The 25971-nt window shown below is 47.7% G+C and overlaps 1 protein-coding gene across 1 annotated transcript in view; it reads right to left on the bottom strand.

Annotated features, from left to right (window-relative positions):
• Window positions 1-310: 310 nt before the first annotated feature.
• The window catches only part of KCNJ10 (potassium voltage-gated channel subfamily J member 10), a 35244-nt gene continuing 9583 nt past the window's right edge, over window positions 311-25971 (bottom strand). The window contains exon 2 of the mRNA XM_027528864.1: window positions 311-5396. Coding sequence (XP_027384665.1) covers window positions 4257-5396 — 1140 coding nt within the window. The 3' untranslated portion in view covers window positions 311-4256. The remainder of the gene's footprint in view (window positions 5397-25971) is intronic.

The raw sequence follows: 25971 nt of genomic DNA, 5'->3' as shown, positions 1-25971 counted from the left end.
TCCAAAGCAACTTGACTTTCCTGGATTAAGCTGAGACAGTTTTCAGATTTCTCGGTCTTAACTTTTTTGTAATCCTTTTAAAACTGAGTGTAAAAGGTATTTGCTAGAGGATCCTAAAGTTAATGAGGGGAGGTGTGGGAAAGGAGTTGGTGGACTGATGGTAACACTGAAAGAGAAAGACCTGACCATGTTGTCAGTGGCTCTTCCAGCACAGCCCAGTTCCACCCTCCTTTCCCAAAGGAAGGCCAGTGAGTTCAGGCCTTAATAACAGGATTGGTTTTGATTTCTAAAAGAAGCTGGAGTGAAGAACATAGATTCAGCCATTTTATTTAGTAATAGTAACTTGTTCTGAACAGACAAAAATAAAATAAACCAAAAAAAAAAACCCGACATATTTTTCCTAGGTATGTTTGACCTGGTTTAGTCTTTAATGAAGTGAATGGAAAAACCATCCCTAGATATTTCTGCTTTCAATAGAGTTGGCCATGACTGAGCCCGAAGCCCAGGCTAACTTTACAGCAAAGGTAGTGTGTTATATTACGTTCCAAATAAGCTAGGTTAACTAGCAAGGGTAAAGGAGCAGGGTAGCAGCCTTGGGAGGGGCAGTGTCCTTGACTAGTAGCAGTAGTATAACTGGCTGCTTTTCTCTGCTCAGGTCTCAGAGAGAAATCCCTGATGGTCTTACTAGCTGAGGCTGGGTTAGGGGGTCAGGCGGGTAATGAGGTAAAGCACAGAGTAGAGATTTCAGAAGCCTCTCCCATCAAAGCTAAAGCACCACGCCCTGCCCCATGCCCAGATGCTGGAATTGGGACTCTTCAGCACAGAAGGTATTCTCTTTGGGCTGCTTGCAGCCACACGGAAAGCTGGGCCTCTGCCTTGAGAATATCTTGGGTCCAGCAGCTCTTTAGTCCTGGCATTTAGATTCTAGGCTTGAGGCTTCCCTTTAGTACCTCTGACACCAAAGTGCTCGGCTTCTCAGTTTAATAGCCGTCACCTCCTGGGGCTGGAGCTGCAGCTGCCCCACCCCATGACAGCAGGGAAATAGAGAGGGGAACAGGACTTTAAGTGCCACAGGGACAGGACACTGGGCGTGCAAACACACCGGCTTGTAGACCGTCCTAGATTTCCGTGGATGGAGTGTCTCCCCTCCTCCTGGTCCTGTCGGCAGCACAGGGTTTATCGGAAGCCTCAGTGGACACCTCTTTATTCTGAAGAGCAACTTCCACCCCTCCCTTTCCCATCATCAAACCTGAAAGCCTTTGTCAGGCTTTGCATGTTGAAATGAGGATCACTGGCTGTAAGTTCTGGGAACCTGGGGAGTCCTACCCCCCAAACGAGAGCAAGCTACCTGCCCCCATGCTGAGCTCTCTGAATACTTTCTTTCTGCACATTCTGTATATTTGGTCCTATGTACATCTATATTACCTCTCTCTCTATGTGTGTGTGTGTGTGTGTGTGTGTATATATATATATATATATATTATCTCTGTTTCTCTTTCTTAGATAAACCTTTGATTTATTTATCATAGCTTAATTCCCCGAGCCTCCAGCTACTTCTTGTCTGCTAACCCAAGTAAGACTCAAGGGTTTCATCGATTTCACTAGGTCCCCCCAGTACCACCCTTTCTCATCTTTGCACCCTGAGTATCCTCCCACATGAGTCATGTTGACCATCCTCTGAAATCTCCTCCCTTAAGATCTGTGCCCAGTGCTCTCCTCACAGTCCAAGTCCATGGTTGGTGTGGTCAGGGATCCCATTGCTCACCAGACCTGGCTGCTTCTAAAGCTTGCCTGATAGCCTGAAAGATGATTTCAGCTCAGAAGAGATGGGGGCTGTAGGCTAGAAAACCACTTAGGGTTGAGGGCAAGGGAGTGTTGTTCTCTGATGGGGCTTATAAGCCAGGTTGTATCAAAAGGATGGTATGATTTAAAGTGCAATTTAGAGCAAAGTCAGGGATTGTGCAGGAGAATGAAAAAGGGTCAGTCAGAAAGTGTTCATTTTGTTATCCAAGAATCTGAGGAGTCTGGAGGCTTGGAATAGACAGCGAGGGAATGGGAAAACAGCATTTCTCTCAGGAGGGAAGCAACTGTACAGAAGAAACTAGGTGGAGGACAATTTGAAAATAGATCAGAAGATACACACACAACGCAGTGCTCTTTGCCCGCACAAGTTAAAGAAATCAGGTGAGTCAAACATTGAATAAAGTGTAGAGCCCAGAAGGTGACTCGTTGCCTTCTGTCTTCTGTCTCAGATTTTCAAGTTGTTCTGGTTCTTGTTTGCTTGAGAGCTAGGGAGTAATGGTGGGGTTTACAGTAAGTGGAGAATGAAGGGTTAGTTGAGTTCAAGGAGAGATCATATAGGAGGATCTTGGGCAGTTGTAGTAAATGATAACCATGGGTCCACTCTCCAGATTTTGCGGGTTTCTCTGTAAGGCTCATCTTTACACAGATGCAAATATACATTCTGTATAAGTGTGTAGCTTATAACAATTTGTGTGTTCGTGTGTGTGTGTGCATTAGTTGCTATAGCCCACCAGGCTCCTCTGTCCATAGGATTCTCCAGGCAGGAATACTGGAGTGGGTTGCCAGTTCCTTCTCTAGATCTTCCTGACCCAGGGATCAAACCTGGGTATCCCAGATTGCAGGCAGATTTTTTACCATCTAGGCCACCAGGGAAACCCATAACAATTGGCTGGTCTACCTTAAATAATTTGCCACTTGATTCATACATTGACTCTATGCGAATCCATCTGGGGTGGGGGAGAGTGTTCCTTGGTACCTAAATGAGAACAGGGAGCACTCTTGGGATTTGGAGCTTTAGAGAAAGTTCTGGCATCCATACACCCTTCATGACCTCATACCACAGTCCCCATCAGGGAACAAGGAATGGCCTGAGTCTGATCTCGTAAAATATGCCTTTTAACTTGCCTGAAACTGGCTTCATGGCAAAGGAGAGAAGAGAGAAGACTGATATTCATTTTATACTGTCTCGGGAATGGCTGAGGGAGACCATAGTTATTTGATCAGGAGGTGTAATTTCCTCCCCTCCCAGCACTGCCTAACAGAATAGCTGGCACTTTTCAGAAGGGCACTGGGAGGGGTAACAGTGAATAGTGTCTGCCAGCCACAGAGTTCTGCCTCTGCTCAAACCTTAAAGCCACGCCAATTCCCAGAAGCTGTATACAGCAGTCTGGAAATCTGAGAATGTACTCCTCCCATTTGGTGGGTTGGTTTAACTTTTCTGCGACTCTGTGCCCTGTGAGTCTAGTTTTAGTCAAGCATCAGTGTTGAGAGGAAGGCCCTTGCATTTTCCCTCCCTTCCTTCAGAGCTGGGGTTAAGAGGAGAGTGGGCTGGGCAGGAAAGAATCAGGGAAGCCAGGGACAGTGTAATCAGGAACACTATTTCCAGACCTTTCTATGGGGCCTGGACATTGGACTTTTTCTAGGGGAATGAATTGTGGAGGGTCATCACATTATGGAACACAGGGAAACAGGGCTACCTGGAGGACAGGTTCAAAGTTTTAAACAGTAGCTCTGTGTTAGTCACCCCACAGTGAAGAATTCAATATTCAGGTTGGGTACAGATGTGGTGGTTGTGTCTTTATGCTTTATATTCCCTGGGAGTAGAGGACATGTGTGTAGGAACTGGGTATCCAAAGAGAGAGTCCAGTTTAGAAACTAGAAAGAGGCGAACAGTGGGGACCAAGGTCCTAGGTTAGAGTCGGGAGTTGCCAACAGAAAGTAAACTACACCATGAAAAACCCTGGCTTCTCTCCATAGGTTTTGGTGGAGAAAAATTATTCTGCCGACCTATATTTCTGAGGGCATATATCCCATCAGAGAGAGAGTCTTGCCTTAGGTAACATGGTAAGTGGGAAGATAGAGAGGGAGGGGGCTCCAGCCTCAAAGTACCAGACATTGGTGGTAATGGGAGGTGGGAGGGAGTCTATTCATCCAGCCGCACGGTCCTTCTAATGTGAGTCTCCAAGCATGGCTGAGGCCTTCTAAGCCACTTCAGCCTAATCTTCCCTCTCCTTCCCCCATCCTGGCTTAAGGGAGTTGTGCATCTTGGGGCCAAAGTGGGGTGAGGTGAAGGGAGGAAAATGTGGACTCCAGGTGACCTCGGGGTTAAAGAAGAGGAAGTGGAGAAGGATGCTTCTGGGGCTCCCCAGTAAGCCTGGATAACAAACATCCCTCACCCAGGAGCCACAAGAAGAAGAGAAACCAGAGGGATGGGGAGGTGGGACTCCAAGCCGTCAGACATTGCTGATGCGCACACTAACGGCACTGCCCTCCTTCTCAGCCTGCTCCCTTAGCGACTCCTCCAACTTGAGCTTTTCAGGGTCTCCATAGCGTACAGTGCTGTCACGGAGGCCGCTTGGAGAGGCTACTTTCACCACTTGGTCAAAAAGGCTGAAGTCTGCTATGTATTTGCCACTGGCTGACAGCGAGATGGCGGGTATGAACTCATAGCCCCAAAGGATCTCCTCTGGCAGGTAGGAAGTGCGCACCTGGCAGGTGGCGCTGGTGGATTCCACTGTCCCACTTAGGATCAGCACCAGCTCAAAGTCGCCCTCACCACTGCGGAGGGGGAGGTCTTTCAAGGGACTGGTCTCATCTACCACGTGGTAGAAAGTAAGGGGGAGGATGAGGAAGGGGCTGTCAGAGGCTGTATCCACTTGGAAAGTCACATTGACCTGGTTGAGGCGGATGTTCTCACCCTCCTTGGTCTGGTGGGTCTGAAGCAGTTTGCCTGTCACCTGGCAGCCAATGAGGAGGCTCTTACGCATGTTGGCCACTCGGATCATAAGGCAGGGCTTCCCATTGTGAGCGGCTACGACTGCGTGCTGGCTGAAACGGATGGTCTCCGCCCGCTTCTTGGGCCGGGCAATCTTTGCCAGGAAGGTACCTGTGATGAAGATCTCCAGGATGGTGGTGAGCACCAGCTGGGCAATAAGAAGCACAATGGCCAGTGGGCACTCCTCACTGATGTAGCGGAAGCCATAGCCAATGGTGGTCTGGGACTCAAGGGAAAAGAGGAAGGCCCCGGTGAGTGTGTGCACCTGTACCACACAGGGGGTGTGGTTGGCCGGGGGGCCCAGCTCCAGCAGGTCCCCGTGGGCCACGGCTACCAGATACCACACTACACCAAAGAGGAACCAGGTGCCTGCGAAGGTGGCAGAGAAGAGCAGCAGCTTGTAGCGCCACTGCATGTCAATGAAGGTGGTCCACAGGTCCTTGAGGTAGAGGAAGCGCTTGTCAGCGATGTGCTCCATTCTCACGTTGCTGCGGCCATCTTTAGTGAGGACTCTCCTCCTCCGGATCCCTGGGCCCATTAGGGGCCGGCTTTCCGTCTGAGTGGTCTGGTTGTAATATACCTTGGCAACCGAAGTCATCTGCAGAGAGCAAGACAGCATAATGAGAGTTACTGCAGAAATCCAGCCAACTCCCAGCCACCCCCTTCCCAACAGGAAGGAAGAAGTATTCATTTCAGTGCCACTGATCTGTTCTCTTATTAGCAAATGTTTACTGAGCACTTGCAACATGCCAGGCCCTGTAGTGCAAGATGCTGGGAAGTCAAAAATGAATCTGACAGCTGACAGCAACCTTGCTGTCCAAGAATTCACAGCCTAGTGAGAAAGATACTTGTTCAGCAAAGCAAATAATTGCAATATAGTCTGATATTTTTAATTCTTAGGCGGGGCAGAGAAGAAAAAGTAATAATAAGTTCCCAGTTCCTTGAAAGTGGCAGTGGGACTAAAGAGGGCTCTGCTGGTCTCCTTTCACCACAGAACTGGTTCTGTGAAGATCCCTAATTCTGAAATAGGATCCCTCCCTACTGTCTTGAATGACACCAGCAAGAAAGACTATCCTGTTGTTATCCTTCCAGGTCAGTCCCCCTGAACACACATATGCCCTTAATTTCTCCATTCTCTCCCCAACCTCCATGTCAGTGCTCACTGGTGATACTAAGATACTCTTCTAGCTGAGAAGATAGCAGAAACTACCTGTTCTTCCACCCCTCAAGATGTTCTCTAAGCACCCAGCCCATTTCACTATTTATTATTATTGTCATTATCATCTTTTTGCATTATCTAGGTCTGGGTCTGGAGTGGTGTCAGAAAGAGCATAGACAGAACTGAGCAAAAGTAAACAAGCGATGGGGTAGGAAAAACATCTAACTGAAGCCTCCTGGCAGCACTGGGCCGTTTTCCCAAGGACTGGGAGAGATGCCAGATTGTAGGTGGCAAAATTGTCTTGACTGAGTGAAGTAGGAGAGTTGGGAGTGTATATTAGCTCGTGACTATGTGTGCTCAAGTTCAGATTCAGGAATGCTGTTTGTCCTGATAGTAGAAAGTGGGACAAGGCTCTGAAATAGGAGACAACTCATTTAATACAAGGTGCTTGGCACCTCTGCCCAAGGAATAACTTGTACTTTTCCAGCAGAGAAAGAATTATAATAAATTGAGCCCTTGGACTTGATATCTGCTGGCCAGGCCTTCTGGGAAGGAGCAGGTGATCTCTGGGGAGTTTGTTTCTTCTTGGAGAACACAGAGAGGCTCATCACATTCTCCATTCTCAGAAGTCTGTCCCATTGCATTTTATCCTTCTGCACACTGCCCCTTAGCCTGTATTTCCATGGCCTTATTGCTAGAAAGCTCTAAATTATCTAGGTCGATTCATATATTCACCCAGTCAGTCAGTTCAGTTGCTCAGTTGTGTCCGACTCTGCGACCCCATGGACTACAGCACAACAGGCTTCCCTGTCCATTACGAACTCCTGGAGATTGCTCAAAGTCGAGTTTGAGTCAGTGATGCCATCCAACCATTTCATCCTCTGTCGTCCCCTTGTCCTCCTACTTTCAATCTTTCCCAGCATCAGAGTCTTTTCCAATGAGTCAGTTCTTTGCGTCAGGTGGCCAAAGTATTGGAGCTTCACCCAAATAGACACAAAATTGGAGATCACCAACAGACAAGAATCCAAGAATATTCAGAGACAACCAACAGCGCATTTTACACTGCCCACTTGGAACTCATCCACATGAGACTCCTCAGCCAGACATGGCTGTTTTGGAGAAGGAGACCCTGTAATTCTGAAGTTTGAAAAATTTTTATTTAGGGCCCAAGTAAAGCCCCATTCAGTACTCAGAAGTAGTAATATTAGTAAAAGAAACAATCACCACAAAACTTGCATCTGTGTGCAGTCACAGTTAACATGTTAGCATGCTTCTCATTTGACCCTCAAACTCTTGAAAGAAATGAAACTTCTATAGAAGATTTTGAAGAACAGGGGAATCTAAAACAGGTTGTAGAGAACAGAAGGCGTGCTAGAAAGTTGTGGATGAGTGAGCATGATTTTAATTTTCAAAAAGAAAATTTAAATGCATTTCACAGACTACAAAGAGGTAGACCATAGACAAGACTCTAGAATGGAACATTAAGATAGTGAATGCTTGGGCAGAGTTGGGGAAAGGCAGTTATCAGTAGGACCCAGCATGGGGTTACTAAGAACAAGTCAAATGATGTTAACCTAATTTTCTTTGACAAGGTTACTAATTTGGCACATCAGAGAAATGTAATAGAGAAAGTGCAACTAAGCAAGATTTTTTTTTTTTTTTACAAGATCTCTCGTTATGTCCTTGGGGATAGAGACAAATGAACAAAATGCTTCTCTAATTGGGTGGCTTAAAAATAAAAAATCAGTGTTACTGGTGAGTGGATCATGAGAGCCTGAAATAAGCTTTCTAATGATGTACCAGAGAGCTTTATCTTTGGTCTTGCCCTCAGTCAATGTTCTTAACACTAATTTTATTCAAAAATATAGAACACATGGCCATCGATTATGCAAATGACACAGAGTTGGGACAGATCAAAAAGAAGCCAGATGAGTGGGCCAAATATAACAAAAAGGATAAACATAGGATTACATATTTGGGTCCAAAAATTACCTGAGCAAGTTCTACAATTGGAAAGATGTGATTTCATAAGCAGAACCATGAAAATAAATGTAAGCATTTTAGCAGAAAGTAATCCAATGTGAGTTACTTATGTGTTTTGGCTGCCAAAAAAGCAGTGCAATTTTAAGTTCCTTGAGTTGAACTAAAGTATCTAAGGATTCAGTTGAGTCTGAACCTCTGTTCATCTCACATCTGCAGTATTGAGTCTCAAGGAACAATCAGGACATGAGGGTCTTCAGAACCAAATCATGTGAGAAGTGGTTGAAGGTAATGGAGAAGATTACTTAGGAGAAGAGGCAGTCTGAGGGATATGAAGGCTATGTGAGAATATTTGGTTTGAATGCACTGCCATGTGAACACAAGTTTGAGCTCCAAGGGGAACAACCGGGACCACTGAGTTTAAACCATCAAGAAAAAGATAAACTGCCAAGGAAAGGATTCCAGATTGATATGAAGAACATTGTAACAAATGTAGAAAGAGCATCTCAAAAGGTAGAGAGTACCCTGTCCCTGGAAGTGTTCAACGCCAGGTAGGATGAGAACTTTACAGAGATTCTACAGAGGAGATTAGAGCTTTAGATGGGAGGTTTAAAGACTGTCTTTAAGTTTCTGACTACATTCATAGAAGATCAAGATGCCTGCCTCCTTCCTGTCTGTATCGCCTCACTTTATACCATGACATCCAGGGATCCTACACTGAAGTCCTAGCTTTGCTTGTGCTGAGGAGAGACCCTGTATAATCTGGGGAAATGGAAGCTCTTGGGGCTCAAGGGATGTCTTGCTTATTGTTCCCAACGTAATAGTCTATGATTATATACCATTTGGGGGCTTCCCTTGTGGCTCAGTTGGTAAAGAATCCGCCTGCAATGAGGGAGACCTGGGTTCGATCTCTACGTTGGGAAGATCCCCTGGAGAAGGGAAAGGCTACCCACTCCAGTGTTCTGGCCTAGAGAATTCCATGGACTGTATAGTCCACGGGGCTCCAAAGAGTCAGACACGACTGAGCGACTTTCACTTCACTTCATATATCATTTTACAGTTTATGAGACATGTAATTTGACCCCCACACCGTGAGGTAAGTAGGAAACGCATCATTAGAAACTAAGGTTCAAAGACGTTTGCTCCAAGTGGATTTGGAGCCAGAACCCAAGTCTTCTGGCTCCAGAACTTTTAAATTATAGCAACTGCTTGCGTATATCCCGAGTTCATTCTCACCGTCTCATGTTCTCAGGAGGTGCCTCTGTAGTCTCCTGTATAGAGGAGCACAGCTGATACAGAGAAGACGGGGCGCAGAGCTTCCAGAGGCCAGTGTTAAGGCGACAGATTCTTGGGCAGTGGAGGTTTGGGCTACTGCTAGTGGTGACTGCCGCCTCCAACTGTGGGCCTGCTGTTGCCAGCCTTTGTATCTGCCTCCTCCAGCTGTTACATGCTGCTCCCAGCTATTGCGCTACCTCCCACCGCCAGGCAGCTTTGTTCTCCACAGTACTGAGAATCGGAAGCATATGAACAAATCTGCTACACTCCACCCCCAGGGCTGGCTGGGCCCCTGGAGAAGGGGGCAGCGTAGAGTTCTGGAAATGATTTGTTGCTGCCCCACCTGAAACACATAACTGTCTCCTCTAGAGGGTGCTGTTTTCCCAGAACAGTCCCAGCCAGATACCAGGGACAGTAGCTGAAGAATTCTGAAAACAAAAGCAGCCTCTCAGCTGTCAGACACAATCACCTTCTTTCTACTCCAAAAATTAAGCTAATGAGTCCCTAAAACAAAAGCCAGTCACACCTACAGTGATGTCCGGCACGTCCCCTTAGCAAACACGTCTCCCTCCTGATTCACACCTGCAAATGGATCTAAGCTTTATTTCTTTATCTAAGAGCTCATGAGTCATTTATTCTCCAGAATGGATTTATCAGAGCCTTTCTTGAGTACCGGACTGCTCTGCAGTATGCACACTCCTCCTGTGATTAAAGCTGATTCCTGGCTCCCCATTGCTCTGAGCACAACATTCAAGGCTCTTCGTGATTTGGTCCCTGCTTCCTCCTTGGCTTTGGTCTGGCCACTTTTCTGCTCATATCCTAGACTCTGGCTCCATAAAGCCCCTCACATCTACCTTTACCTCTGGATCTGCTTTTGCTCTGCCCCGCTCCTTGCCCACCAGGATGATGACCTTCAGCTTATCTTTCAAAACTCACTCAAGTGTTAGTTTCCCCCTTGGAAGCCTGCCTGACAGTTAAAGAAACAGTTCATCTCCACCTCCCCGCCTCCAGAAGCAGTTTGTACACATTCCTATTTTCAAACATCATGGTGTTTTGCAACGGTTTGTTTACAATTGTTTGCCATCTGTGAGTTCTGAATTTAAGGCCACAGACTGTGCACATCACCTGTTTCACTAGTACTGAGTGCAGTTTGTTGAGAAAGTCTGAGTAAAAGGATGACTAGAACCCTGATTTGGACAAAGGCCTGAGTCAGGGCTGCAGCCATGGTCTACCTCATAGGGACCCAAGTTTACACGTGCACAGATGTTTACAAATTCTTTTTTCAAAAGGTGGGATAGAGCAAGCCCCAGGCACAGGTCCCAGCTCTCTCTGGATCTGCAGTTCCCTTTCCAAGAGGATGAAGGAGGAGAACACGCCTATACACAGCTGTGGGCATTGGGGAGGACTCTGCCAAACGGCATGACCAGAAAGGATGCTTCAGCCCCCTCCCTGAGGCAGTGGAGCAGGGGCAGCTTAGAGCTGTGTACCTGTCAGGCTGGGAGTGGGGTGGGTGGGGAAGCAGCCCTGAGCAAAGAGCTTTATCCTCTCTGTGGCAAGAGCAACCCAAATGAAGAAGCTTTGGGATACGAATTCTAAATGCATCCATTTCCATGTGTGAATGAATTCTCTTTCTTCTACTTCTGCCCCTCTTTGGTTTCCTAAATAGTTAACAGTGCCAGGACTTCCCTGGTGGTCCAGTGGTTAAGACTTCGTGCTCCAATAAAGGAAATCCTCAGAATGGGAGAAAATAATTGCAGATGAAACAACCGACAAAGGATTAATCTCCAAAATATACAAGCAGCTATGTAACTCAATACCAGGAAAACAACCCAATCAAAAAAATGGGTGGAAGACCTAAACACATTTCTCCAAAGTAGACATACAGATGGCCAACAAACACAGGAAACGATGCTCAGCATCACTCATTACTAGAGAAATGCAAATAAAAACTACAATAAGGTATCACCTCATACCAATCAGAATGGCCATCACTTAAAAATCTACAAATGCTGGATAGGATGTGGAGAAAAGGAAAACCCTCTTGCACAGTTGGTGGGAATGTAAATTGATAGATATGGCTGCTATGGAGAACAACATGAGTCCTTAAAAAAAAAAAAAACTAGGAATAGAACTACCATGTAACCCATAAATCCCTCTATTGGCCATATATCCTGTGAAAATCGTAGCTGAAAGGGGCACATGTATCCCAGTGTTCGTTGCAGCACTTTTTTACAGTAGCTAGGACGTGTAAGCAGCCTAGATGTCCATCGACAGATGAATGAATACAGAAATTGTGGTACATATATACAACGGACTGTTACTCAGCTTTAAAAAAGTACACATTTGAGTCAGTCCTAATAGGTGGGTGAACCTATAGCCTATTGTACAGACTGAAGTAAGTCAAAGACAAATACTGTATATTAAGCATATATATGGAATCTATACAGATGGTACTGACGAACCTATTTGCAGGGCATCAGTGGAGATGCAGATATAGAGAACAGACTTATGGGCACGGTGTGAGAGAGAGAGGATGAGACGAATTGAGAGTAGCATGGAAACATACATTACCACATGTAAACTAGATAGCCAGTGAATTGGCTGTGTGACACAGGGAGGTCAACCCAGTGCTACATGACAACCGAGGAGGGCTGGATGGGGAGGGAGCTGGCAGGGAGGTCCAAGAGGGAGAGGACATATGTATACCTGTGGCTGACTCATGTTGATGTATGGCAGAAACCAGCACAATATTGTAAAGCAAATAACTTGCAATAAAAAATTTAAAAAAAAAGACTCTGTACTCCCAATGTAAGTGGCACAGGTTTGATCCCTGGTCAGGGAATTAAGATCCTGCATGCATGGTACAGCCAAAAATTTTTTTAAATAGTTAACAGTGCCATAACTTCCAAGTTAACTGCATTGAAAATGTTTCACAACATCTCAAACTCTGCTCCTTCCTCATCCCAATATTCATCAGGTGCCACATGCTGTGGATTTGTTACTATGTCTCTTCCCCCTCATTTCATTGTCTGAGTTCAGGTCCTTAATACCTTTTGGCTGAACCATCAACCTCCTACTCATCTCCTGTCTCTATTCTTTCTCCCCAAATCCTTCCCACACCGCTACCGGATCACTCTTCCTAAGCTACGCCTCTGATCACGAATCAGTGCACATGCATCCGGTACTTCACATAGCACTTCTACTCTCGTGGCATTCCTATGAGATATTAAGGTTACAATCCTTATTTTATGAATGAGGAAACTGAAGCCAAGGGAGATGATGTGATTGGTAAATCGAGGTCTTTGCTCTCCCAAACTTTCTCCCTCCAAACTCCATTTGTCATTGTACTATAACTACCTCAGATCCTTCCCCAGCTCAATCCCTTCTACTCTTGGTTTAGGTTTTACAGATGATGTGTCCACTAGGTATCAAAGACAGGCCAAACTCAGTCTGGAGCATTCGCAGAGTCTGCTTCTGTACCTTCTTTCCAGCCTTCTTTCCTGCCTCTTCTGTCCTTGGCAAACTTCAGACAAACCAGCAGTCCCCTGCTCCCTATTGCACAAACCCCGGTTTTCCTGCCTTCAAAGGGCTGTTCATGCTCCTGTCTCTTCCTGGACTCCTTTTCTCCTTGTCTTTATATAGCTGAGATATCTTTCAGAGCCCATTTCAAATGATTCCTTTTCCATGAGGACTTCTCTGACCCCCACAGCCTTAAGTAAAGCCTCTGAAAAAAAAAAAAATATATATATATATATATATGTGTGTGTGTGTGTGTGTGTGTATTTATATTCCATCTATATCTTCTATTGCACATCTACTTGGTATAACATGTATCTTCTACTACGAAGAAGCTTATTGAAATAAGGATTCAGGTATAGCATATTTCAATTAGCCTGACGTATGATTAACACAATGTATGACACACAGTAGGTACTCAAGAAGTAGTTTCAGTCAGGTCAGTCGCTCAGTCGTGTCCGACTCTGTGACCCCATGAATCACAGCAGACCAGGCCTCCCTGTCCATCACCAACTCCCAGAGTTCACCCAAACTCATGTCCATCGAGTCACTGATGCCATCCAGCCATCTCATCCTCTGTGGTTCCCTTCTCCTCCTGCCCCCAATCCCTCCCAGCATCAGGGTCTTTTCCAATGAGTCAACTCTTTGCATGAGGTGGCCAAAGTATTGGAGTTTCAGCTTCACCATCAATCCCTCCAATGAACACCCAGGACTGATCTCCTTTAGGATGGACTGGTTGGATCTCCTTGCAGTCCAAGGGACTCTCAAGAGTCTTCTCCAACACTATAGTTCAAAAGCATCAATTCTTCAGTGCTCAGCTTTCTTCACAGTCCAACTCTCACATCCATACATGACCACTGGAAAAACCATAGCCTTGACTAGATGGACCTTTGTTGGCAAAGTAATGTCTCTGCTTTTCAATATGCTATCTAGGTTGGTCATAACTTTCCTTCCAATAAGTTAAGTGTCTTTTAATTTCATGGCTGCAATCACCATCTGCAGTGATTTTGGAGCCCCCCAAAAATAAAGTCTAACACTGTTTCCACTGTTTCCCCATCTATCTGCCATGAAGTGATGGGACCAGATGCCATGATCTTTGTTTTCTGAATGTTGAGCTTTAAGCCAACTTTTTCACTCTCCTCTTTCACTTTCATCAAGAGGCTTTTGAGTTCCTCTTCACTTTTTGCCATAAGGGTGGTGTCATCTGCATATCTGAGGTTATTGATATTTCTCCTGGCAATCTTGATTCCAGCTTGTGCTTCTTCCAGCCCAGCATTTCTCATGATGTACTCGTGGAGGAGGAAGTTAAATAAGCAGGGTGACAATATACAGCCTTGATGTACTCCTGTTCCTATTTGGAACCAGTCTGTTGTTCCATGCCCAGTTCTAACTGTTGCTTCCTGACCTGCATATAGGTTTCTCAAGAGGCAGGTCAGGTGGTCTGGTATTCCCATCTCTTGAAGAATTTTCCACAGTTTATTGTGATCCACACAGTCAAAGGCTTTGGCATAGTCAATAAAGCAGAAATAGATGTTTTTCTGGAACACTCTTGCTTTTTCGATGATCCAGTGGATGTTGGCAATTTGATCTCTGGTTCCTCTGCCTTTTCTAAAACCAGCTTGAACATCTGGAAGTTCACGGTTCACATATTGCTGAAGCCTGGCTTGGAGAATTTTGAGCATTACTTTACTAGCGTGTGAGATGAGTGCAATTGTGCGGTAGTTTGAGCATTCTTTGGCATTGCCTTTCTTTGGGATTGGAATGAAAACTGACCTTTTCCAGTCCTGTGGCTACTGCTGAGTTTTCCAAATTTGCTGGCATATTGAGTGCAGCACTTTCACAGCATCATCTTTCAGGATTTGAAATAGCTCAACTGGAATTCCATCACCTCCACTAGCTTTGTGTGTAGTGATGCTTTCTAAAGCCCACTTGACTTCACATTCCAGGATGTCTGGCTCTAGGTGAGTGATAAAACCATCATGTTATCTGGGTCATTAAGATGTTTTTGTACAGTTCTTCTGTGTATTCTTGCCACCTCTTCTTAATATCTTCTGCTTCTGTTAGGTCCATACCATTTCTGTCCTTTATAGAGCCCATCTTTGCATGAAATGTTCCCTTGGTATCTCTAATTTTCTTGAAGAGATCTCTAGTCTTTCCCATTCTGTTGTTTTCCTCTATTTCTTTGCATTAATCGCTGAGGAAGGCTTTCTTATGTCTCCTTGATATTCTTTGGAACTCTGCATTCAGATGCTTCTATTTTTCCTTTTCTCCTTTGCTTTTCGTGTCTCTTCTTTTCACAGCTATTTGTAAGGCCTCCTCAGACAGCCATTTTGCTTTTTTGCATTTCTTTTCCATGGGGATGGTCTTGATCCCTGTTTCCTGTACAATGTCACAAACCTCCATCCATAATTCATCAGGCACTCTATCTATCAGATCAAGTCCCTTAAATCCATTTCTCACTTCCACTGTATAATCATAAGGGATTTGATTTAGGTCATATCTGAACGGTCTAGTGGTTTTCCCCATTTTCTTCAATTTCAGTCTGAATTTGGCAATAAGGAGTTCATGATCTGAGCCACAGTCAGCTCCCGGTCTTGTTTTTCCTGACTGTATAGAGTTTCTCCATCTTTGGCTGCAAAGAATATAATCAATCTGATTTCTGTGTTGACCATCTGTGATGGTCCATGTGTAGAGTCTTCTTTATCAAGAAGTAGTTTATGAGTAAATAAATGAGGAGGAGGGTACTCCCAAATCACTGCAGCCACAGGGGCCAATGTAAGCATACTGAGAATCCTTCTCCACGAGGACCAAGGGCATATGGAAGCTCTTGGTCTGGGGACAACAGATAGAACTTCACTCTGGTTCAGGGTCTCTGTCCCTCTGAGGCCTTCTCACTCCCCATTCTTGTTTGTATCTTTTGATTTTTTTCTTATGATGATTTTTCTCTTTCCTGTATCCACTGAAATGCCAATAACTAATTATCAGCACTATTAGATATGCAAACAAACCAAACACCCTCATCTGTAATGATGCACCCACTGCATAGGCATATTTATGCAAGTCTCAGGTGTGTGTTCGTGCATTTATACAATGAACATTTACTAGGTGCCAGATTCTAAACAGGACACTGAAATTATGGAGGTAAGTTGGATATAGATTCTAGCCTTGAGCGCCTTACAATCAAATAAGGGAGACAACCACAAAGCAGGCAAAATGTGATAAGTGCCAGGGGGTGGGGGGAAGATCCATGAAGTCCTGGGGGACTTTGCAAAGGGAAAGGTGACGTCCAGCTCAAGGCGATGGGGCTGGAAAGACAACCAATATGTATTGACGGAGCACCTATTAAGTGCTAGGCACTGGGCTAAGCTGTTGGGGATATTTTAATGTTATCTCCTATAATTGCTATTATCCTCATTTTTTTTTTACCAGGAAACATAATCAGTAAGTAACAAGCAAGAGTTGAGGTTTTTCCTCCACACCTGACTGTTTCACCCAGGGGAGATTATGTTAGAGAAATGTGGCACTGGGACTGTGCCTGAAGGCAAGATTTGGACCCTTAGAGACTGGAGTTTGGGGGTGGGGTCAAAGAGAAGGCCCCTCAGGGAAGAGAGCTGTAGGAACAAAAGGTATAGCGTTGAGGTGATCCAGGGCCAGCAGGGGAGAGGAGCCAGTCATTTTGGTAGAAGTGTTGAGAGCACGTGAGACTTAATGGGACAAATGGGAAAACAACGATGGGCTCTGATCCCATAACACCCTCCTGCCTTGTGGTCAGCTTCATAGATTTAAAGGTTGGGCTTAGAATGAGGGGCACGAGCCACGTGGCCTGGGTATGGAGCCCAGCACCTCCCACAGGGATCAGATTCAGGGACTTGGTCCCCTGCCTGTAGTGCACACCCATTCAGAGCCCCGGGTGGGGGGAGTCTTCTCTTCTGACCACGGAGTACTTCCTCTTCCTGGTGGCTGGTTCAGGGAAACAGGAGAGAGAATGAGGGCAACTATCATTTCCTGAATGCCTAGTTTAGACCAGCACATCACATTTCACCTTTGCAGCAACTCAGGAACAGAGTTTTGTTTTGTTTCTTTTTTTTTTTTTAAGATTTTTTTTTTGATGTGGACCATTTCTAAAGTCTTTATTGAATTTGTTACAATATTGCTTCTGTTTTATGTCTTGGTTTTTTGGCCACAAGGCATGTGGAATCTAAACTCCCCAACCAGGGATCAAACACGCACCCCCTGTGTTGGAAGGCGAAATCTTAACCACTGGACCGCCCAGGATGTCCCAGGCAGAATTTCCATTCTTCAGTTCCTTATGGAAATTGGGTGCAAGGAGCCCAGGTGACCCAATATATAAGTAGCAGAGCTGAGATTAGTATCTAGTTCTGGCTACATTACAAAGTTCTCTCCACTATAGCTTCAGGTTAATATTACAGTGACCTTGCCTTTGCTGAGCATATTTCACACTCAACAACACCTAGAGAAGATGGACACCTAGAGCAGGATGGGGGCTCGCAGGAGCCAGGTGTGCAGAATGCGCAGCAATCATCCAGGGTGCGTCTGAGGGTTGGTGGTCATGCTCTCTGTTGTGTGACTGCTCTGTCCTAGTGCTCCTTCTAGGTCCGCATGACAGGTCTTTATCCTCCCCATTCCTTCCCTTGGACTCTGCTCCCCACTCTCTTCTCATCTCTTCTATCATCTGCACTGCCCTGCTCATATTTCATACTGGCTGTTTTACCAAAATGTGTCTCCCCTTGTCTATCCTTCTTTTCACCTTCCTCTTTGTCTTTTCACTCCCCCTACATCTGTCTGGCCCATCCCTTCTTCTCCTCCAAGTTTCTTCTGCCTCCTGTCTTGCATCCTGGACATGTGATTTTGGAAGAGGGTGATATGGAGGAATACTGTGTGTGTGTGTGTGTGTGTGTGTGTGTGTGAGAGACAGTCACTCAGTCATGTCCCACTCTTTGCCACCCTATGGACTATAGCCCACCAGGCTCTTCTGTCCATGGGATTCTCCAGGCAAGAATACTGGAGTGGTTAGTCATTCCCTTCTCCAGGGGATCTTCCCGACCCAGGGATCAAACCCAAGTCTCCTGCATTGCAAGTGGATTCTTTACTGTCTGAGCCACCAGGGAAGCCCGAAGGAATACTGTGCTGTCCATCAAATCACACCTCTGACCTCCAAAATCTGTGTCACTGTATCCCCACCCACATCCCAAAGCCAAGGTGCCCATGTTAGTAGAGGCATTCTAAGCCCCACAACCTCCTGTTCGCCCTGTGCAGATGGGTCCCATCCCTCCCACTGGCCTTGGTGGAGACAGGAGACTACTACTTAGCCTCCTCTCACCAACCATATTATCTCTGTTTTGGATACCAGCTCCAACTTGAATAGCGACCTTGGAGGCCTCCAGGAGGAGATCAGCTGCACAGTGGGGACTGAAAAGAAGCATTTCTACGCTTCCAAGTGTTCTAAATGTGAGCGAGGGGAAGAGAGGAGAAAGGAGACGGTGTCAAGGAAGGCCTAGAAGAAAAGCACTGCGGGGTTATGTAAGCCCTCAACGTTGGGAGAGGAATGGAGCTGGGTTTGGGGTTCTTTTGAAAGTTGATGTCTTTGTTCATTAATCTTCCTCCTGTCCTGCCCCAAAGAAAATAAACAAATAGAAACTGAGCCAGATGCACACAAATCTTGAGGTGGGGAAAAAAAGGGCCGTGTGTGTGTCCGGGGCCTGCCTTGCCAGCTGAGTCACTGCAGGCTCTGCCTCCCACCCTCCTATCTCCTTCCCCTTCCCTCCCATCCTCTAGCCTCGGCCTGACACAAGGCCCTGGCCCAAGGAAGAATAGGCTTTTCTTCCCTTGTGTCAACGTTTGGAAAGTTCTCATAGTCTGATCAAAAGAAAGGATAAAAGCCTTCAAAGCATTTCCTGGGAGCCTGTGACCTCCATTTGGCCCTTCTGACCCTCTTGTGCTTTCCGGTCAGAAGAGGGAGGAACACAGAGATGGAGCCCTGTCAGATGTTCTCCTCTGTCCAGACGCCACCCCAGTCAGTGTGGGCTGATTAGGACCACAGCCCCTTCCTCTGCCCCAATTCCCTGGCAGTGACTCCTGTCCCATATGAGAAGGGAACAGCGTTCCTGCAAAGAACTACCGGGGCGGGGGGAGGGGGATGGTTCTTCAGGGACCTCCTTCCCCCAGCTGGAGAGGGAGAGGACTTCCTGGCATGTGCAGCCGGTCACGACTGCCTCTTTGATGCACCTGCCTCCCCTTGCCCCCGGCGCGCGCTCCCTCTGTGAGTCACCACCCGGCCACAGCGTCTGCCCCTACCCATTGTGTGGAGCCGCAGGGCTGCACACCCTGGTCCTGTGTGAGGAGCTTGGCACCATCCAGAGTTCAGCTGAGGACAAAGGATGCACCAGTGCCTCCTCAGCCCCAGCTCCAGCTATCCGGGGAGCCTCCCGGCCTGGCCCCGTCTGGGTCCTCACCTCAGAAGAACGTCTCAGAGATATTAACCCACCCCTCCTCACCTTGACTGAAGAACCAGAAAAATCAGGCGCTAAGACACAGCTGAGGCGCTGAGAAGCAATGGCATTAATACAAATAACATCCGTTGTCGTTGTTATTCTATTGTCATCGGTAAGACCTGAGACAACGAAGAGGTCCCCAAGGACACTGGGGGAGGTTTCAGAGGAGCTGGGCTGGCGATGACCAAGGGCTTGGTTCAAGACTCGTGTTCATGTGTCAGCTGCCCTGACTCTTTAATCAGGCACCACCTGGCCGGGGTTCTTGAGATTCTCCATAGAACCCAACTGATCCCCAATGATATTAGTTGAGAGGATCACCCTAGTTTGGAAGTTAGAAGTATTCTTCCAGACAGAGCCCCGCTGGGAGAGTTCACCCCCACGCCCAGCTGCATTTAGCATAGAGGGTGCTGGCAAGATTACAGATGGCTGGAGGGGAGCAGAAGAGATGAGACCACTCCGCAAATTCAAGCTTCACCAGGTTACCTGCCCCCGACACCCCGCCCCCGGGTCTGTGCTGAAGCTCACCTTCCCACCACCAGGGGGCAGGGCACCCCAGCCCCAGGAGACTGCCTGTGCCCAGGGCAGCTGGGCTACACCTGCCCTAGCCGCCCTACCTCCACCCCAGCCCCCTCCTTTTACTATTAGGTTAAAGCATACAAAATTACCCATTTTTCAAAATGTCAGCAATCTCAAGTGGTCCAATCTATTAATATTTAATAACAATAAAAACAAGAGCACCAGTCTCCTTCAAACTACCAGGGTCTGCGTTCTGCAAAGCATGTTAGAAGCAATTTCACTTGATCCTCACAGCCAGCTGGGTGGCAGCTAGAGCTCCAAGAAGCTCTCTCCAAGGTCACAGCTCAACTTCCAGTCATCAAGTCCAAGGGCATTTTGTCAGCCCTTGACCCCAGCAGTCTCTCTGCATCATGTGAGACTGATGACCAGTCTGTGTGTTCTGGACACTCTCTCCTTTGACTGTCCTTGGACTCTTAACTGCGATGTGATGGGGATCCACTGATCTGGAGACCTTGATTAGCTCTTAGCAGCTCTGCCACGTCTAGGCTTTGGGATTTGGGGAAAATCACTTAAACTCTTTGAGTTTCCTTTTCCTTTATTTGCAAAAAAAAAAAAGGGGGGGGGTGTCTAATGATGCCTACCTCACCAGGGTGTTGGGAGAGTTAGATAAGCACACAGATGTACCAAGAGCACTGGGTGGGCCAGTACAGCCTGTGTGGAGGGTCTCACCATCACTCTCTGAGGTGTTCCTCCAGGCTCTCTCCTCCGTCTCTCTTTCCTTTTCTTTTTTTTTTTATTTTTTGGCCCCACAGTACAGCTTGTGGCATCTTAGTTCCACAACCAGGGATTGAACCTGCATACCCTGCATTGGAAGTGCAGAGTCTTAACCACTGGACCACCAGGGAAATCTCATCTCCCTGTCTCTTTACATTTGGCCCATCTCTCTTGCTGTGGCCTCTCGCTGATGCTGAATTACTGATGTTTCTCAGGGATCCTCTTTGGCTCTCATCTCTAACCACTCTGCTCTCACTTCCTCGGCTGTTTCAGCCACTCCCACGGATCTCCCCTCACCTCTGCCCCCTAGGTCCAACCCTTACAGGCTCCCTCTAACTGGAGGTAACAGTTTTACCATGTTCAGACTCACATGCTATTCTCAAAAGGGAGTCTCTTCTGTGCTTCCCCTCTTGTTGGCAGAATCACCACCCATTCAGTGCTCAAGCTGCAACCTTAGAGTCACCCTCCGTTTCTCTCTTGCCCCCCATCCAGCGGCTCACTAGGTCTTATCAATCTGCTTTTGTGGGCTTCTCTCCATCTCCTTTGAGGCTACCCAAGTTCTCTTTCACCTGAAACACTGCAATGATCTTCTGTCTCCACACCCCCCAGCCTCGCCTCCCTCACCTCCACCTCCTCAGCCACAGCAGCGCCTTTCAACAACACAGTTACATCCCATCGCTCTGGCTTTCCATCCTCAAAGAGTTCCACAGCTTCTGCGGTAAAACCCACGCATCTAGACACAGCATTCTGAATCCTTCCCCATCTGATGCCACCCTGATTTTCACAGCCTCTCCCTCTGGTTCTTTTCCCCTTCGGACCTCATATTCTAGCCATACAGAACTGCCACTGGCTCTTCAAATGCAGCCTGCACCACCACTTGCATGGTCCCCAAGCTTTTATCAAGCAGGCCCCTCCACCTAGAATGCCCGCTAGATGCCCTCTACGTTCCTGGAACGTTTTACCACGGCATCAGTTCAGCACTCCTCTGTCCTTGAGAGATGGTGAGCGCTTTGAAGGCAGAGGCTATATCTTAGTTCTCTTTTCAGCAGGTGCCTTTGAACTTAACCTAATTGATTAGTATAGGGAAAGGACTTAGACATGAAGTCCTGGTGTGACTCCTGGCTGGGGATGCCAACCATGCTGCAGGTGGGCCATCACTTACTCCACCTCCCGCCCTTCAAAGATATCACCAGTTCATCACAGTCCATTTGTTTTTTCTCACTGAGCCTCAGAATCTTTCTCAACATGGTGATACAGAGAGCCATTTTCCAATGCAGTTAGCCTTCCAAAGGAAACCTGTTTGTTATCTTGGCAGGTCTGAGTCACAGCCAGAGGTCCCCATCTATTCTTCTTTTCCACTATTGGCCATCCTGGTCTGTGCCATTTACCAGGCATGGGAACGCCAATCAATCTCTTCATCTCTCTAGGGCTCTATTTCCTCACCTAAGGAGGCAATAAAACCTTCCATTGTGTGGTTGGGATTACAGAAGTTACAGTTTCTGAAATCTCTATGGCCCTTATGTAAATATAAGGTATTATTATTAGCCTACTTTGCAGATGAAAGAAAAATATCTACCAAATTAGAGAAACTAAGGCTCAGAGAGGTAAAGTAACTTGCTAACATTTATATAATGGCAAAGCTGGACCTCTGTTCTCCAAGCCCGGTGGATCTTTACTCATGGTGCCTCTCCATACCCCCTCGGGCTTGACGGTGCTCCAGCTCCCTGTCTTATTTGTCCTTTCTGCAGGGTAACAGTGCTTCATGGAGTAGGACTTCCTATAGCCCTGGAATTGGAGGAGGCTTTCAGCCCACCTCCTTCATCCTACTTCCCTATAATTCCTAAGGCGAAGCTCCCTCCAAACCCATTCACCCTGCCAAATGGTAGGAAAGGTGTTCAGTGAGGGATGCCCAATAGAATCCAGCTCCTCCATCATGCTCTGCAGCCCTTTGCCCTCCTGCTCCCCCCACCCCCCGCCTTGATGGCTCCAGGCAGCTGGCAGGCTGTTCAAAGCCCAAGATGAGGGGTAAAGCACAGAGCTGTTTCGAAATGCATCTCTGAAGAGAGCACACTGGATTTCACTTAAGTTCCTTATGTCTTCACCTGAAGTTTCTACCCTCTCAGAGGGGCAACTGAAGTACCAGGCTCTACCAAAATCTATAAGGACTATGAAGTGTGGCCAGGGGGAAGTCTTGATAGGAACTGAGAATTCTCCTGGTGTCCAGGCTACAGATGAGCAGGAAGTTGTCAAGAAGGGTGTGCAGATCCTTGTGATTGGCCAGGGGGTGACTGAGGCCAGGAAGGTACCCCCATTAGCTGTGGAGTACTCAGGAAACAAGGCACTGATGTGCGGGTCCAAAGGACGATAGTGCCTTGCTCACCCAAGGTGTCGGGGCGGAAGTGGTCTCCATTCCCCCTGCTGATGGAGCCTTAAAAGAATAAGTCACTAAGCAATGATCAAACAAATTTTGTTTAAAACTTTTTACAGAGCCCAGGATGCCAGGCCCGAGGAGATAAGGTTTCTGGGGTGGAGGCCAGGGAGCCACTGAGCTGTCACCAGGTTTGCCACCAGAACCTGGCAGACCAGAGAGAGGCCAGGTTGATGGGACTGGCTCCTTAGGGTCCTGGGACCAGTGTGACCTCCCACCTGAGAGAAAACAGGGAAGCTGACTACCTCCTGGCTGAGGGTCCCCTTCTCTATCTCCTTTCTTGTCTGGGACCTTAGCCATTGTGTGGCTAGCCGGTGGAGGCCCCAAGAGGCAATGTAAGCAGTGGAGGAGGCATGAGCGTTACACACAGTGTGGAAGCACCCTCAGGGGAAGCTGCCAGAGGGGCCTTTTATCTGTTCCATTTCTTCCAGGAAGGATCATGCTCCCCTTCCCAATCAGAAGGATCATTTCTTTTATTTTAAATTATTTATTTATTTGGAAGCTCTAGGTCTTAGCCGCAGCATGCGGGATCTAGTCCCAGACAAAGGCTGGAACCCGGGCCTCCCTGCACTGGGAACATGGAGTCTGAGCCACTAGACCATCAAGAAAACCCCAGGAGAATCATTTCTGAACTGCTTCCTGACCAGTGCAGCGTTCATCTTGGTAACCTCCTCAGTGCCTAGTACAGAGCTTTGGCTAAGTAGTTCTTGGCTTTAAAAGAACCCATAGGATTGATATTGTACATCTCTTTTCCCTCCCTCGGGCCCCCTTTCTGGCGAGTGACCTGCTTCATCCTTGGGAAGCCCTTCCTCCAAATTTCCCATGACAGTGTCAGCCTTTGAACAGCGGAGGGCGCTGACTCGGTCTCCCCATCAGCCTTTACTCCAGGCTGAAGACCTGTCTTCTCTCTGGTTTCCCTCTGTGCTCACTCCGCACTGCCCTCAGCCCACCTCCGCCAACACTCTCACGTCTCTATATCATGAGAGGGCAGTGTGGCAGCCAAGGTCCACAGTGGGTACACAGGGAGCCTCAGTGCCAGAAATCCAGAGTCTTCAGCAGAAAGCAGATCTTTCTTTCATGGCGGGAAAGGAGACTGGCAGAAAACCCCAGACCTGGACCCCAGACGGGGCCCAAGTCAGACAAGTGGGGCCCAGAGCTTCTCCCGGGACCAACCAGGTCCTCTTGGGGAGCCCAGTGCTTCCCTGTACCCACATGACCAAAGACAAGAGGACTGAGCTTGGGAAAAAGAAAAGTAGGAAAAGGAAGATGCAGTAAAAGTGGAGGGACCCCAGCTCACAAGCCCCTAGGGTTACAGGCAGCAGAGTGTGTAATAAGCTGCCCTCTGCTGCCCTCTCCAGCATCAGTGTTCTTGGCCCTCCACGTGCCCCTCACACACGGCCTCTGATCTCCAGCCACACTAAGCTGCTCCCAGCGCCTGAATGGGCCATGCTTTCTCTCACCAACAGTTCTCGGCAAGCAGCGGGGCCTCTTCCGTGAAGCTCCCTTCCTCTCCCCACTCTCCTCGGTCGGTCTCTACCCCTCCTTCAAGCCTCAGTGTGGATGTCAGTTTCTCTGGGAAGCCCTTCTGGATGCCCATAGCCTCGCTGTGAGTTGCTGCCCCTCGTCCGTGTCCCCGTGTGCCGTGGACTTCCCTGCCTCGGTCCTTACAATGAGCCAGGCCGTGTGCTGCGTGTTCACACACTGCATCATCCTATATCCTCCCTGGGAGCTGGGTGATGCCAATGCCCTCATATGAATGGGGGGAACCAGACTCGCCCAGGAGGACCACTAGTGAGGAGGAGGTGACTGCAAGGTGAACCCAGGCCCACTGAAACCGAGGTCTGTGCTTTTCCTTTGACCACTCTACCACCATGGGCTGTTGGTGTTGGGAGGCCCCCATGGTCATCTTGTCCAATCCCCTCATCCCATCGAAGAGGAAGCCAAGTCCCAGAAAAGCTGAGTAACTTTCCCACAGTCACAGAGCTGGCTTGTAGCACCAGAATCAGAAAATGACCCTGACTTTCTTCTTCATCCCAGCCTCTCTCTTCCTACAGGATCTTTTCTTGATCCTCGGGTGCTGAAGGGCCAACCTGGGAGCATTAGCCACTGAGGTTTCCCCTCCAACCACAGCCCCAGCCCAGGGTGTGCAGTGTGCCCCGCCCATCAGCAGGCCTCAGGAATCTAACCCAAACCCTAACCCGCCCTCCCACAACAGCAGCTGGCCCAGAGATAGACCCAGAAGAGCTGGAAGAAACAGCAGATAGGGGGCCCATTAGGAGAGGGCAGATCCAATGACACTCTCTGTGGGGTTTGTGAAGCTGATCAAGAGAGTTTCTCTGAGACAGCTGGAAATCACGCAGCCCACAGGGGCTCTAAGCCCCTTTGGAACTGTCTCCTAGATGCTCCCCACCCCCGCCACCTCTGTTCAATACGAGACTTAACCAGGCCTCTCTTTCTCAAGGGGAGTGGGTCATCCACCTCTCTCCATCCTTCCCCTTTGCCTGGTAATCCCTTACACCCAGGAAGTGCTTCCCATTAAGTCAAAATTGACTGCCTAAGCAATTTCCTCTTATTTTCACCCTCGATGGAGATGGAACCCCATAGGTGCCCTGAGCTTCTGATGTGTATTCAGGAAACTGACCCACCTTCCCTGACGCGTGTCCTCGCCACTCCCTTTCCTTCTCAGGTCTCAGGCATGCAGAACAATCCTGACCCTCAGACAGGAACCTAGAGAAGGACTACTGTCACTCTAGGAGGGAATTGCTCCGTCGTTCCCCAGCTATCCACTTATTCCTCATCCACATTCCTTGTTTGAGTAGAAGTTGGGGGGCAGGGTGGCACGAAGATACTGACTAGATGCAGAACTAGATTCAGAGGTGGCTTCCCCGTATCCCTCCTCTGAGCCAGAGTGCTGCTGGACGGGCTGAAGATTTTGGCCAGGCCCCCTTCTCCAACGGGGAGCATTTGAAGGGGCACTTGGAGACGGAAGAACCAGAGAATAAAGACTGGGGCA

The sequence above is a fragment of the Bos indicus x Bos taurus genome, chromosome 3, assembly GCF_003369695.1.
Source record: "Bos indicus x Bos taurus breed Angus x Brahman F1 hybrid chromosome 3, Bos_hybrid_MaternalHap_v2.0, whole genome shotgun sequence".
NCBI lineage: Eukaryota > Metazoa > Chordata > Mammalia > Artiodactyla > Bovidae > Bos > Bos indicus x Bos taurus.
Note: the sequence above shows the minus strand (reverse complement) of the source record. Positions and strands in the feature narration are given on the sequence as shown.